This window comes from Erigeron canadensis, chromosome 8 (genome assembly GCF_010389155.1).
Source record: "Erigeron canadensis isolate Cc75 chromosome 8, C_canadensis_v1, whole genome shotgun sequence".
Lineage (NCBI taxonomy): Eukaryota > Viridiplantae > Streptophyta > Magnoliopsida > Asterales > Asteraceae > Erigeron > Erigeron canadensis.
Window position 1 is genome coordinate 11,157,122 of NC_057768.1, and position 17,013 is coordinate 11,174,134.

At 30.6% G+C, this 17,013-nt stretch overlaps 1 protein-coding gene across 1 annotated transcript; it reads right to left on the reverse strand.

Moving 5' to 3' along the window:
• Window positions 1-1,693: 1,693 nt before the first annotated feature.
• On the reverse strand, window positions 1,694-8,089 carry LOC122579040 (AT-hook motif nuclear-localized protein 10-like). Its single transcript, XM_043751124.1, has 6 exons — window positions 7,932-8,089; window positions 7,413-7,783; window positions 5,504-5,556; window positions 3,836-3,967; window positions 3,251-3,412; window positions 1,694-2,123 (listed from the first exon to the last, which is right to left on the reverse strand). The coding sequence occupies exons 1-6, from the start codon at window positions 8,078-8,080 to the stop codon at window positions 1,947-1,949; spliced, it is 1,044 nt and encodes a 347-aa protein (XP_043607059.1). The 5' UTR covers window positions 8,081-8,089; the 3' UTR covers window positions 1,694-1,946.
• Between the last annotated feature and the right edge of the window lie 8,924 nt (window positions 8,090-17,013).

Below are 17,013 nucleotides of genomic sequence, written 5' to 3' on the forward strand. Positions count from 1 at the left end.
AATAAAATCTTCCAGTGGAGAAGGTTTGAGTTCTGCAGAGAGGGCAAGGTTTTATCCCAATTGAATGTTGTGCCTTCGAGCGGTTTAGTTGGGAGTTTCTCCTTCTACTAGGTATTGAGGGTGAGGAGGCTCTCTAGCGCGGATCCGGTTACAACGTAAGTTAGATCCCCTATTGCGAGCAAATGATTCACACTTTCAAAAAAAAAAAAAAATTCTTAATATTAGGTGAGAACTAAGGCTGGCATAACAGGTCACACTGTTAAGACACGAATACGACCTGTTAACTAATCGTGTCATTTTTTTCAAACACGAACACGACACGAAAATTAACAGGTGCACCTGTTAAGACCTGTTAAGGAACCTGTTAACATATATATTATAGAATTTTTGACTAATGTTGAAAAAAAAAACCTTAAGGATACAAAAATTCTTACAAATTCCAACTATTATATAGCGACAATAATCCTTACATTACAAAAGTTCATAAACATCTTACCTTATAAAAATCATATATCAAATCATAATATCAATTCTTGGTATTTTATATATATGTATAATCTTAACATGTCTTAACAGGTCCTAACAGGTCCAGATCTGTTAAGATACGAATCTTAACAGGTCTTAACAGGTCCGGACCTGTTAAGACACGAAACCTGTTAAAAACAGGTCGTGTCGTGTCGTGTTAATAGGTTCCGTGTCAAAATTGTCAGCCTTAGTGAGAACAAAATCATAAAGTGTACAAGAATATTTATATATCATACCTTATGTTATCGGTTAATTAGTAAAGGGACCGTCTTGTTTGGATGCAAGTATGCGACTGGCGAGAGCATTTTGTTTTGAAGGAAATTTTGTTGGAGCTTTTTTTGAATTTTAAAATTAAATTATTAACTTACAATCCAACTTCCATGTTAAACACTTAAATAACAGTTTTAGCACAGGTTTGGTTGAAAGCTACAACGTAACTTAAAAGCTACGGAGTATATTTATTTTCACCATACATATCCATAATCATATTTCACTTTCATTCTTTGTGTTTCGAACCTACAGTCGTTAAACAAACACATCATGTAATTTCCAAACTTCAAATAAACACCACGTCACGATTCAAAACAGATAAGGTTTTCAATGTTATGTTAGCTAACTTAGCTCGCCTTTGACTAGCTCGGATATAAGATGTGTAAAACCTAACTTATATATCCATTTGATCATTTCCGAACTCTTTTCCTGATCACCTTCGAGATGTTTACTTTTTTCAAATACTAGATCTTGATTACGTATCCTACTACTAGGATTAGTACCCTGCTTGTAAAACTTATCATGCAATTCTGATTTATAAATGTCCACGCTGACTATGTGATACGTGGAAAACTGTGATAATCACACCCGTGTTATCCAACTGTCACTTATCCTCACGCTGAAACCGTTCTCTTTTAGTTAAAATAAACACTCTTGGCTTTCCTTCATGATAACAACCATATCCAGTTATCATTAATTTTATCACGAGTATATACATCTATTTTTGCTACAAAAATGGACATCAATCAAAAACAGACTTCAGACTACAAGTTGCTTTCTGTATTTATGGCCACCCAAGTATTATGAGTTTATGACCCATTTATGATACAAGTTAATGATCAACCAACTACATTTGTATTGTCAATGCTCATATCTTAGAGAAGAAAATCAGCAGAACTTAAACAGAAAAAGCCAATGTTCTATAAAAATACTGATTCTAGACTATTTTTAAACTAAAACTCTTAACCTCGGAAGATACAATGCGACGTCTTACAGGTCACACCTTATTACTAATACGCAAAGAATTCAATCAAGACTTAGGGCCTGGCCAAGCAGCTATGCTTACACAATAAGTTTAGAAACTAAATTTACGAAAGAAAAAGTTTTCCTAATACTGGGATCTGTTGCTTACAGCACACAAGAAAACGGATTTATCTCCAAGGCATGCTAGCCATGCCTTGTGGATTGCTATTGTTACTGTGGCCGAGAGGACTTCCAAGCCCTCCACCTGAGGATTCGCTCAGAGGGGCATTTACAACTTCTGCCTCGTTATTACCTCTTGATTTTGTTTGCTTCTGACTTGCAGGAACAAAGCTACCAACAATAACCTGTAACCAGAAAAAAGATGCATGTTGGACACAAACCTTTTTTAACTAATCAAATGTGTTTATTAGCATTTCCGAACTATAATACTGTCATACGCCATTATTTCCATAGTCAAAGATGGCACACAGGTAAGATATGTAACAATACATGAATGTTTTCAGACAAACGGGCCACTGTTTTTAGTAAAAAGTTGAGTTAAGTTGAGCTGACTGGCAGAAAAAACTATACACAAGATTTTTGATTGGTCGAATACATACAATGCATAAGATTTGAAAGTTCATTACATACAATAAACACGACTGTAGTTTTTTTACACTATAGACATTCGTCCATAGTTAGTTACATTCACAGATATTAATACCATAAGTTTTTTATATCACAATAAACATAATTAGGAATAAAGAAAGATATAAAATATATAAAAAATATGTTACGAGAACTGTTTGGGGTTAAAACAATTTTTATAAGAGGTACATAATTGTTCATATTTTTAGTTATAATAAAGTATAGTAAACTAAATTAGATTTAAAAATATAGTGTTGGAAATCTCGGTTATTTCGACCAATATATCCCCGATATATTGCTTATCGGTGGTCGAGCGAGATGATATATTCCAGATATATCCACGATATGGTGATATATCGCTTATCGATGGTCGACGGAGACAATACCGAAAAGCGATATTTACAACCTTGAAAAATATCAGATGAAATCAAACAAAAAAAAATCATGTCCGTCAATTAATAGATGGTTAAGTTAACTAAACGCTGGCAACTCTGAAATTCATTACATTAAATGGTAAATTTGAAAGTTTATTCACAATATATATATATATATTTATATATATATATATATGTATTTTTAGAAGTTCATTTCACTTTGTTGAAATTAGCCTGTAAATCAATGTAGCCGCTTCAATGCATCATGATTTAAAAAACACTAGGTGATTTCCACCTTTTGGCCATTGCCATTCCACCCATTTATTTTTAGCTAATTATTTTTAGCTAATTTTTCCTACTTTCCGTTAGAGATAAAACATAACTTAAATTGGCCCATTCATAAGTTATTGGGATAGGGCCCAACACTGATAGTTCAACTAATACTGAAAAGGTGAAATCGGAAGGGGAACCTGAACAGGTGCTGCCGCAGTGAGAAGGCCAGCTACATTACCACCTAAAACACGGCCATCAGGGCCAGAGAGCGCCACACTTAAGCCACCCGTTCTACTACGTTGACCAGCAATATCTGACAGCATAAATGAGCCAGAAAGAGAGAGGATCTCAAATCGTCCCTGCATTAAATAAATTTAAGTAGCAAAAGATTAGACTGTTGCTTTTTTTTTAACGGCGTTTAGACTGTTGCTTAAATTACATATCCTTTACAATAGTTTAAAACGGGCCGGGTCAGTTGACCTGGAACACTTTTGTATCTTTTCTTCCTTTTTTATTTAATAACTATTGTGTCAAAGATGACTCCAGAATCTGACTATTTCAATACAATTAAAACTTTCTTTGATAAATTGATTTTTAGGAGGATTTATACATTAAAAGTACATTTAAGGGAGCTTTCCACCTGTTTGACCCATTTCCTTATAAGCTATACATTTTTTTTCGTTTTAGCCCTTTGACATGTTAAAGATAAATCATGAAGCCGAACAGGCGATACATCTGTAAATGGGATTGAACTGTCACCCCTAGTAAACACCAAGACATACCTCATATGTCACAGTTCCACCAGATGTTGCTGATTGCTGAAGTGTTACATTCGATACAGAACCGTTAGCTGACAGAACACAGAGCGCTCTAGTGCTATTCTGCGAGAACCACATTAATTTTGCCAACACATCCTGTGTAGAAGAAATTAATTCTGGTAAATGTTTGCCGTTCTTGGACAGAAAAACATATTAATCAACCCAAATTTCCAAAAGTAAACTTATCACAAGGTAAATTCCTAGATAATGAAAGTTTTCACTCAAAAATATATTGTGAGGACATGTTATTGTATTTTCAGATTCTTTTTCAAAATTACTAACTGCTTTTATCTATTTCTCCACCTCTGCAGAAACATGTTTCCTAATCTCTTCAATCACAAACCCATGTATACTATCCATGAACATGAACTCCTCCATAACTAAAGAGAAAAGGTAAGGATTCACGTTATATATGGACGTAACCGTGTAGTAATAGGGAATATTTAGATAGTTGCACATATATCATGAACTGGTTATTATCACGCACCAGTAAACATATCATCACATATCTTTCATGCTTGACAACTTTCTTTGTTCTCTTTCTTGCCCTCAAAATTTATGTCCATCTTCTTTCTTTTACTAGCATTTGGGTAACCATGGTTCTGTATGTGCTTACTTATCGCAACTTTTACTGAACCAAGCAAAAGATTGGTTTTTGACCACAATAGTAACTCATTAACAAAACATTTCTCTAATCTCGAAAGTATAAGCCATGAAATTCTGTGAACAGGCGTTAGGTTCTCACTTATGGCCCTGGACTTTTAATGTTTTAGTGATTCCATCCACACACATTATGTACATTTCAATTTGGCGAATTAAAAGTTCCAAGATGACCTAAATTTTGTGACCACCCCCCCCCCCCCCCCCCCCCCCCCCAGTAAACACAAGTGCATGATACAATTGCAAATTGGTGACTAGCGTAGAAAGAAATCTGAAAGTTCTGTAGGGCATGGAAGTCGGAACGGAGAAAGAACACAATATGACACAATAATCTTAGCTTTACGTAATAAAACTATGGCAAGCCAACTTTGTATGTACAACTGAATAATGCTTTATAAGAAGAAATTCAATCAGACATATTATATCAAACAATATCTTAGACTATGAAAATGGATTGAAATTAAAATAAATTTGTAGCTCCTACCCCCAATAAAAGAAACTCCGTAGCATGATACAAATTATGTAGTTGTATTAAAAACTTGAGAAAATTAAGTTTCAAAGCAATTTTGTCATTAGTTTCTGTCACATGTGAAAAAACGTCAAATGCTAAATACTGTAGGGTCATTAGCTCTAGTGCACAATGAAACTACTTATAAAGCAAATCTACTAAGTTTATTAAAGTAAAGCTATGCACGTACATATATTGATTCCTCAAATTAATGATCATTTTAATCTAGTGATTTTGACTTTTGAGAAGCATCAAACATGGAATAAATCCATTATAACAAATTCTAGCGATAATAAAAATTTATAGATTTAAAACCTACGCATTATGAAGTATAAGGAACAATGACAGCTACAACGGAATGATCATAAAAATTGTGCTGAATAAACTACACGGTTAGGCACTAGATATATAAGGTAAACATCAAAGAACCACAGTTTAGAAACACAAAAAGATCAAGAATGCACCTCTCCAGATTGAATATCGAGAACATGCGGCATGAACCCGACTCCTGGTGAACCTGCAAATGTTTTCCCATATAACTATATAAGGCAACCCAAATAACAGAGTAATTGCAATCGATAACCAAGTATACTACAATAAGATTTAAAAGAGATTCCTCAACAACGACATGATACAGACAAAAACTTATCAGAGTAAGGTAAAGTCAAACAGATTAAGGTAAAGTCATACAGACAAAAGCTTATCAGCTTACAGATAATCATTACAAAAGTGTCCATAAATATCATCGTTGGTGAACATTAGATTAAAGCAGATAACAATTTTGATTGTACTGCAAAGTGCAGACTCCTGATGGTAAATATAGAGAGTTATATATGACCGATTACCACTGCTGTTTTACCAGTCATATTACTAGCTACTGTTGTAACGAATTCTTTCTTTACACAATTATTAGAAACGAATGAACAGGTATCAACAATAGTTCACTAAGCTTGCTCAAGTGTTGATTCATTCTCTATATTAATCATCTCATTTAGTAGAGACACAAAAAGCAACTAAATCTGCCGTTACTGCATTCCAATTGTCCTAGATTAGCCAGAAACAAGGAGAACAAAAAAAAAAAATGAGACATAAATTGAACAGAAAATGACATAAAGGGTAAATTTAACTTAGATCCGCAGAAGAAGCGGACAAATAAAATATATACGCATACCCTAATGATTGGTAATGTTTATCGATCCAGTGCAAACAATAGCTGAAATATTCCAAAAAAGATTGAATCCTATTGTTGTAGCACGAATCTTGTAGATTTGATACAAACTTAAATCTCATCAAATGGAAGGATGAGTCGTCATTATATCAAATCCATATACTCTTGACTCAAATCAGGTAGCTAAATTCTATTTATCTACAAGATTAAGACAGCTGAAACAGCTTACAAATTTTAGAAAAAAAATTAAAAATTAAAAATGTTCACCTTAATCTTTCCTCCATATTTAGATCTGATGTACATTGGACTTCTTAAACTTACTAATAGCACCCATTTTCAATAATGGATTTATCATTAATCTGATCATTTTTTTTATCATTTTCGACGCAAAGTGATATGAACAACAACGACACACAGCTTTACTGTGAATTTATCACATGGCTGTGTTTGACCTGCACCCGATGTCATTAACAAGTTTCATTCTTTATGCTCACCTGAACAAGTTTCATACTTTATTATAATTTTTTTTAACGTCCAGCAAAAATTAATGTCCAGATCTCCGGGGTTACCCAACGGCAAAAAACACTCATACGCCCGTGAACGACAAACTGCACCGGGTGGCCAAAATCCCACCAAAGCCACCAGTTCCCCCACCGATCGAAGTCTCACTGCGGTAAAACCCGTCTTGGATCGGATTTGAACTCAAGACCTATGGTGTCAAATCTATCTTATCATTTCCCCATGCCAATTGAGTTAAAAGGTCATTTTCCTATACTTTATGATAATTAAAAAAACAAAGAAAAAAGTTCCATACTTTATAGCAGCAATCTGTTTACAGTACAAAGTTACAAACATACATTATATATATAGTACTATAATAACAACACAAATAAAATAAACAATTAGCTGATAATCCCAACATAAGAAATTAATTAATTAATTAATCAATCTCAATCAAAAGCCAACAAACATTTACACGTTGCCTAGTTTTCATAACATATTATAACTTAAATAATACTCCATTTTTTTTCCATTTAAACACCAAACACACATAGATATATATAGATAGATACAAACACACTTTAGGATAGACAGGGATAAATTCCTGGAAACATCACAGAATAGGCCGCGTACATGCCAAAAACTCGACCATATATGATATGTATATACATTAATACTACATATATATGTGTATATATATATACCTGAAGCAGCGGGATAGTGATGTTGTTTATTTAAAGAACCAGGAGGTCTGCCCCTTTTCTTCCCAGACGAAAATGTCGAAGAACCCGGAGACGAAAACCCACCAGACTCGACGGCATGCGGCAAATTGGGAGACGCAGAAGAAGAATTATTAACATCGGCCGTTGGGTACTTCCTTGGCCTGCCTCTTTTCCTTTTGGCTACAGCCCCATCCATCATAGAATTACTCTCGCCGGCGCCATTTCTGACGGCGACGGCGCCGGAATTGTTATAAGTAGGTGCAGGTGAGGTGTAAATGGGTGTCCCGTCAGTGTTGTTGTATGCTAATCGCATGTTGTTATTGTTTGACATTTCGAATGATGACATGATTTCACTGTTTGGTATAAAAGAAACCCGTATAAATAAAATTAATAAGAAATATATATATATATATATATATATATATATATATATATATATATATATATATATATATATTAAGATTTAAGTGAGTTTTTGGTGATAGAACCCTAATTTCTGACCTTTTGAGAGGAAAATGAATTCTTTCTGAATTAGGCTTACAAGAATTGTAACTTCTGTGACTGTATGTAAAAGCTGATTCAGTAATAAAACGATGGTAAATTTTGGGGAATTGTTGCATATAACGGGGCTTGAGGCCCCCCATTTGCATATACAGCCTTAACATTCCACTCACCCAAGCTATGTAGGGTATACTATACTAAACAATACACTTCAAAGTTCAAACCCACTAAAACTCAATTTGTCTATATCATACAGTTTACTACTCGTATAATATTCATGAGTTTTTATTAAGGTACCGTATATACGTATATTAGTGTTCAGACCCGTCTAATTGACGGGTAGTCTCAAAATATATTAATCAAAGTTAAAAAATTGGAATTCAAATATATTAAATAGATATACCGAAATCAACTTGAAAATTTGCTAGCTGAATAGTCACTCCATCGTTCAAAATACTCCTAAAATTTCTCGTCCATTTATCATTGACCATTGACCGAACCATGTATGATAATGGCCTATATGATAGTGTTCTCTTAGTGTGTTTCTATGTACTTAATCCAATTTTAAAAAACAAACTCCAAACAAATTAATCATAAGAATCGAATAAACATCTTTGCAAAAAAAAAAAAAAAAGGAACCCAACCAAGGACATTCCAAACGTAGATCAAATGATTTTATCGGCTAATGCAAGAAAGATAGGGAAATAAATTCTTGATAAAAAAAAAAGAGTCGAGCCAAAAACCTTGCAAAGTCATCTTCTGTTGTGTTAAATCCTAAATATAACGTGGTTCAAAGAGTTTATCTAAAGATATTATTTAAAATTGATATCATGTTTTTCATAAAATCCGAAGTATATCTGTCATGCACAAACTAAAATGATGAATTGTTCCATCATGCTAAATAATCATACTAAAACATTCAACACTATCTCAATATGTAGCATTTACCCCTGATAGAATAACAACGGCTAAAAAGTTACACCATTAATGAGCTAGTTTTAAAACAGGTTCAAAATAATCAATATCGCTATATTAAAGTAATCATAATCTTACTCATAGCAAAATTTGACTTTTCATCTAAAAACTTATAGAAAGGTATATTCGTAAATCTTAAATATACACCATTAATGAGCTATTTTCAAAACGATATCAAAATAATCAAAGTTAATATATTAAAGTAATAAGAACTCTACTCATAGCAAATTTAAACATTATATCTAAAAGGTTAGAAAGCTATGATTGTAAATCCTAAGAGTTAATATAAGTTACAAATACACAATTTAATATATAATATTTAGATTAGTTAAGTCATATATCACAACTTAATTAATACGAAAGCTAAAGAAGAAACATACGAAAATTAACTCCATATAAATATTGATTACAGTTTACCCTTTTTTTTCAACTTTAGTTAAAAAAATTTTTTACAGTTTCTTCTATTCTAAAAATGTAAAATATATTTTGAAAAATACATATCAATTCATCAACAAAGATCATCTCGAACGTTTTGATTTTCTTCGGGTTGTTTCACTCCGAAACAGTCCATACATGCACAACACGGAGTCGTAAATGATAGTTAACATGTGTTGACTTAAGATCTTCAAGATGAACTAATGTGGTCATATTTTTTGTTGTTGAAGAAATAAACCATAAAGAACCTATAATGGACAATAAACTAAATTAAAAGAAATATTAATAACAATAACATAAGAATTCAATGTGAAAAAATAATGATTAATTATGTGCAAAGTATATAAAAAGAAAATCCCTTTTGTAGTTGATCGTAGCTTCTTTTTTTGTCGTCGTACGTGAGTTATATTATAGATTACCAATAAAACCGAAAAGTGTAAATTAATTATTTTTAAATTGGGTGAAATTGTAAATTGGTGATGAAAAACCATAAAGTGTAAATTAGTTATTTTTAAGTGTAAATTGGTGATGGAAAACCAAAAAGTATAATTAATTATTTTTAAGTTGGGTTAAAGTGTAAATTGGTAATAGAAAATCAAAAAGTGTAAGTTAATTATTTTTTAAATTGGGTTAAAAAGTGTAAATTGGTGATGGAAAACCAAAAAGTGTAAATTAATTGTTTTAAATTGGGTTAAAGTGTAAATTGGTGATGGAAAACCAAAAAGTGTAAATTAATTGAGATAAATATTAAAAAATTAGAGGATTAATATGGATGTAGGATTAGGCTAAAGGAGGGGGATTAAGGGTGTCAAATGTACCCCCAACCCCTCTTTTAGTTATATTATAGATAGATAGATATGCATTATCTACTCGTACAATTTACTATTATATATGTAGAGTATGGTAATTTAATAAAAAACCATAGTGTAAATATCATTTTTTTCGGATAAAGATCCTTTAAAGTTGTACCAACTTCATAGGTGAATTTGGAACCTTTGGATTAAAATCAAATGTTAAGATTCAGATTTGAGTTTCTGAATTTTGACCTTTGATTTTAATCCAAAAATCAAGAGTTGTTCATCTTCACCTATGAAATTGTTACAAGTTTAAAGAATCTCTATTCTTTCCCATATCATATCATCATTTAGAGGGTGTTTGTGTTGAGTTATGTAAAGGATTTTTCGATTATTGAGTTTAGAAATCGTAAATAATCAGTTTTCGGTGTTTGGAAAAAAAATGTCAAAAATTAATTTTACGCGTTCAAAAAGTCACAAAACGCAATTTTTCAAAAGCAGCTTCCCTCTTACTGTACACAAACATTATATCTAAATGCAATTTCTCTCTAAATATTTAACACCAATACCCTTTAAAAAGCCCTTATATACATCCCAAAATCCAAATAAGTTATTAACTAGTTTTTGTACCCCGCGGGGTACGCTTTCTACACGACAAAGTTTTGTTTCCACATTTATGTCTCGAACTCAAAATTTAAAAAATACAATTAAACATGTAGCAATAACAATAGAAAATGTAAAAGTGTAAAAAGATGTATAAAAACATATGCAATAACTATATTAATGCTTTAAATGTTATAAGAACGTAAGACGTAATGATAACAAAAGTTATTATATAAAAAACATTATTTATATAAAAATACAGATGAAAATAATCAAACCAAATGTTTAAAAGTAAATCCGTAACTGTGTGAAAGTTGTCTAATAAAAATCCAAAATTTTAGTGTGACGAAAATGAAAACTTTGATGTAAGGCAAAAGTTAAAAGATCGAAAAAATTGATAAAAATTAGTATATGTTATAAGAACTTGTAAGGCATAAAGGATTTGTAAATTTGTATAAACCTTTTGTATAAGAACATAAACAATAACTATGTTAATGATTTAAATGTTACATGAATCTAAGACGTAACGATAATAAAAGTTATTATATATTAAAAACGTTATATATAATATATATATATAAAGACGGATAAAAAATAGTCAAACTAAATGTTTAAAAGTAAAATCGTAACTACGTGAAAGTTATTTGATGAAAAAATGAGAACCCAAAAACTTAGTGTCAAGAAAATTAAAACGAAAACTTTGATGTTGAACAAAAGTTAAAAGAATATAAAGTTCAGGGGGTAAACTGAAAATTGGTAAAAATTATTATGTGCTATAAAAACTTGTACATTCTACGCATAGAGCACTTATACATTTATATAGGTTTTTAGTATATTATAAATGAGATAAAAGTTTTAAAAAAATAGAAATTTTAGGGGGTTAAAACGAATATTGGTTAAAATTAAAAGGGTTAAAATGAAATAATTAAAATTAGTATGTGTTTTAATAGTTTGTACCTTTCATACTTCTACATAGCACATTAATTTTTAGTATGTATATAATATAAATAACATTATATTAAACAAACATACACATATATTCTAAAAACAAAATATTAAATATCTATATCTACTAGATTATTACCCGTATTACGTGGGAAACTTGTATAATTAATGACATTTAAATTTTGATAGTATTATAAGTTGACAAGTATTTAACCAGGTAAGAATTAAACCACTAAAAGAACATGAAGTTACATTAGTGGTCGTTTAGACTCCGGTTAACAGTGATAATACAGTTGAAAAGTGGATACATCATCTATTAGAGGTCTCGCTAAGTAAAATATTTAGTCCTTTGGATGTCTTTCATTCATCCGGATATGTTTGCATTGTCATTGTACTTGTGCTTTAGCTTTGCTCGAATAATTTAGTTATACACTAAAATTACTAAGCAAGTTAATTATCAATCTACATATCGCATGTTGTGTTAATCTAAGTTAAAATTATGCATAATAATATTGCAATTTTCATACAATTGTTTTTCTGATATATAATTATGATAACTTACTATAGACTTCATATTTATTTTTTAGTTATTTATTAAGAAAGCCGGTTTGACATCCGGTCCAGTTTTCAAAACAATGATTTAATAATTACATCATATGATTAAAATCCTATACAAAAATCCTTATAACCAAAAATTTTCATCGTTGTATGATAAAAGTTCTATACAAAAATATAATTTAATAAAAACGTATTACAATTAAAAAGAAAATTTTATTGTAAAAACATTAATTAGCTATTTTAAAGATAAAAAATGATGTAAAATATGAAAATATTAGTTTCCAAGATTATATCACTGAAAAAAATAACTATTAATGTCTACAAACTTAAATAAGGAAATAATAATAATTTAAATCTATTAAAATAAAATTAAATCTAAAAAAGTTAAATAAGGTATATGACATCATCATCTGATCTAATGCCTTAATTAAAAGTTGAATTTCATCTAAAGATCCATACTTCTCTAACTATGAATTAAGGGTTTTTTTTATATATATATTTGAAGATAATGTATCTAGGTTGGAACCACATATACCACGGATCCGCAAAATCCATGTAATTTAATTTTTCTAAGAAATGATGCATTTTTTAGTGGTGATACAAGTCAAATAAATATAGAATACCGGATCAATGTAACTAATTTTAAACTTTTAAAATATTAATATCAACAAAACTTGAGGAAAAGTATAACTTCCGTCCTTGGATTTGGCACAATTTTGCACTTTTTATCCCTAAAGTGAAAAAATAACTAAAATGTCCCAAAGTTGGCAAATTTTGCAGTTTTCGTCCCCGAGACTAATCTTGTTACTTTTCTTTTGTTAAGTTGACTCAAGTGAAAAATACGTGAGGGCAATTATGTCTTTGACATTTTTCGCAAGTGTAAATTGCAGTTTTATCCTTTAAATTGTCGAACTTTGCACTATTCATCGAATGAATAAAAAATAATCTTTTTATGATTTTTTTAAAAAATATTCTTTTCCTAAAAATTATTTTCCTTTTTTTTTTTAATAATCATTTTTGATTTGTATGTTATTTTGAACTTGTGCTACGTGAATATTCAAGCAAAAAATTATATTAGATTTTTTTTTTTCCAAAAATTAGTTTATAGAATTTGAAAGTTTTCTTTTTGTTACATATTCTTTATATAACTAAGAGAGGATAATGTTTTTTTCTAGGTGGTAATTCTCTTTTAGTGCTAACTAAGATTTTTGCCTAGGTAATATTTTCTGGTAATTTTAATGTTTTTTCAGATATATTGACATTTAAAAATATATTTTTAGTGTTTATGTGACCCTTCATTTGCCACATCATTATTTGTAGTGGACATTTTTTTATCAGTTTTAAAAAGCAAATAAAAAGCCAAATACAAAATTTGAACTCATGACCTCTAACTTTTAATATTATGCACAAACCACTTTATAAAACTTAATGTTTGTTTCTTTTTTACAAACAACGGTAGATATTTATATTTTTAATATTTGTTTTTATATTGGATTTAATTTTCTCTCTTCACCTTTATATCATCTTTTTCCTTTTTTTTTATCCTACTTTATATATGTTCCTTTTAGATTGTATATGCATAATAAAAGTATAATATCATTAAAAATCATTTTAGTTATTATTATTATATAACATTTATTAATATTTTAATGTATATATGTTAATCATTGTTTTCAAGTAATATTACTTAAAATATTATAATTGTAATTAGTTTAATGTAATGTGTATATTACATAGGGCATAATCTAGTTTAAATTATATTTTAATTACCTGAATCATATGGATAGGACTTCGACAACTCTTTTATCCCCCATTTTTACATATTTTACCATGTTATTATTTTGAATTATCTAATATAATAATCATAAATTCAATAAAAAGTTAATGTATTTGAATAAGTCAACATATTATTTTTAAAATAGTGGTTTAAAAAAATAGTTGTTCTGTTTTATTTAATATAATATGAAAAATAAAGAACATATAAATTGGTAATAAACTGGAAAAAAAAAAAATCATCGAAAACATAATTTTTTAGTTGGTAGATGATAAAAATTATGAATTTTATTTTAAGCTAAACTATATAGAAAAAAAATATATTTTTTTAAAAGTTGTTTTATATAGGGAAAACTGCAGAAAATAGAAACGAATTTTACTCGTTTTCACGATATTAGCAACATCCTTTAAAAACTTTACTTTTTAGAAGCCATCTTTCATTTATTAGCTTGAACAATATCAATTGACCGGATGACCTGCTGACGTGTCCGTTTTCACGATATTAGAAACGATCTTTTTCATTTTCCTTTTTTTAATGTCACGTCATTTCCCTCCCACCTAAATAAATTCCCCTCAAAACACACCCCGTTCATTTCCCCCAAATCTGATATTAAATCAAAATTAGGGCTTGAAAATAAAAACAAACACACAAGGAGATTGAGAGCAAAGAAAGGTTACTGATGACATCCTCTACAAGAAATGGTTGGTCGCTAGACGTCTATCACTCTGGTATGTTCATGAAATACTCGTTTTCATATGTAGGTGGTAAGATTGAGGAGCTAGATAATGTTAATATTCCATCACATATCACTATGGCAGAATTTACTAGTTCTTTTTTACACATAACAAAAACAAAAAAATGTACAAATATTTATTATTGTGTTCCTGATAAAGACTTATGTAAAGGAGGACTTAGGATCATCAAATGTGATTTGGATATAAAGAAGTTTCTTTGTCATATGTCTAGAACTAATAGAAGAGAATGTGTTTATTTGAGTCAATTTGAGGATGACTTGACTGATTTTCTTGGTGAGGATACCCACTTAAATGAACAACTTGGGGTTAATATTCCTGAAAAACAAAGTGTGGGTGGAGAAGAAAAAGTGGGTGAAGAACAAAAGATGGGTGCAGAACAAAAGGTGGATTCAAATTATGAAAAAGATAGTTATGAGGAGGAAGAAACTGATTCAACAGATGATGATGATGATGATGATGATGATGATGATGATGATGCATCTTTGGATCATATTTCAGATGTTGAAGAAGAGGTGATTGAGATTAGACAGAGGAAGCTAAACAAGGAGGCAAAAATGGAGGCAAAGATATTGCATAAAAAGGTTGTTTTTGAAGGAAAACAGAAGAAAGGAGTAGGCAAGAAACAAAAACAGAATCCAAAGGATGAAACAGATGAAATGATTGATGAACATGAGGAGTTTTTGACTGATCTTTCTGGTTATTTACATAGGCTTAATGCTGAGGAAACCAACAATGAAAATATTGAGAATGATGAAGGGATTGAAGATGAGGAAACTAATGGACCTGGGCATAATCCTAAAATTCACTGGAGGTTAATGAAACCAGTCTTGAGAGAGAGGTATGAAAGCCCTAAGCAACTTAAACAATGTTTGATAAACTATGCTTTAGCTAATGGATATCATCTATATTATGAGCATAGTGATCATAAGAAAATTTTAGCGGTGTGTGGGAAGAAGGATGAGAAAACAGGCCAAACATTATGTCCTTTTAGGTTGTGGGCTACTTGGAGGAAAGGAGAAGCAACATTTAAGATCAAGTCATTAATTGATGAGCATAGGTGTTGTAGAAATTTTCAATCATGTTCTTTGGTGAATTTTAGATCTGTTGCAGACAAGTTTGGCCACAAAATTTGGCAAAATCCAAATATAAAGCTGAAAGACATTCAAGATGCATTCTTGAAGAAGTTTAAGTGTAATATATCAGCCAATCAAGCTATGAGGGCTAAACTACATGCAAAGTATGAGTATGAAGAGTCATTAAAGAAGCATTATGAGAAATTAAGGGACTATGAAGCAGAAATATTAAAAGAAATCCAGGAAGTACTGTTAAGTTGAATGTGGCAAGAAATCCAGATGGTGCAATATATTTTCAGGGTCTTTATGTGTGTTTTAATGGACTGAAAGATGGTTGGAAGGCTGGCTGCAGGAGAATAATACATTTAGATGGTTGTTTTCTAAAAACTGTTTGCAAAGGGGAATTACTGTCAGCAGTGGGTAGGGATGCATATAACCATATTTTCCTAATTGCATGGGCTGTTGTTACTGTGGAGAACAAGGAGAATTGCGCATGGTTCCCTGACTTGCTAAAAGATGATCTGGACTTGGGTAACGGCAGGGGTATAACATTGATGTCAGATCAACACAAGGTATAGTTATATAACAATCAAATTTTTTTGTTCATTTTTATTTAATAGTTGTTCTATACTTATTTTTGTTCAATTTGTATTTAATATAGGGTCTTATTGAATCTGTCAAGGACATATTGCCTAGTGTAGAGCACAGACAATGTGCTAGGCATATTTATGCCACCTTTAGGAAAAAGTATAGTGGGGTCTTGTATAGGAACTTACTTTGGAAAATTTGCAAGTCTAGTTACCCTACATTGTTTGAGGACAACATGAAAGACTTGAAAGATGCAAATGTTGATGCTTACAATTACTTGATGAAAAGAGAACCAAAAACATGGTGTAGGGCCTTTTTCAACACTGGTTTAGCTTGTGAAGCTGTAGAGAATGACATTAGTAAGTGTTTTAATTCATTAATTGTTTAAATTAGAAGGAAACCTATCTTAACTATGCTTGAAGCCTTAAGGATCATCTTAATGGAAAGGCTTGAAAAGATGAGGAAACTGCATGCTACATGGAATGATGACATATGTCCAGCCATAAGGAAAAGATTAGAACTAGCAAAGGATCAACAAATGTAAGTTGTCAAATGACCTTTGTTAATGGAAACTGCTAAATT

Bases quoted from the DNA above. Each gene is read 5' to 3' on its own strand.
- LOC122579040 (XM_043751124.1), bottom strand. From the start codon at position 8,080: ATGCAAATGGGGGGCCTCAAGCCCCGTTATATGCAACAATTCCCCAAA. The intron at 3,968-5,503 runs GTGCATTCTTGA...TCTTCTACACAG, and splicing joins TCGATATTCAATCTGGAGAG to GATGTGTTGGCAAAATTAAT. The intron at 3,413-3,835 runs GTATGTCTTGGT...TATTTAATGCAG, and splicing joins GTGGAACTGTGACATATGAG to GGACGATTTGAGATCCTCTC.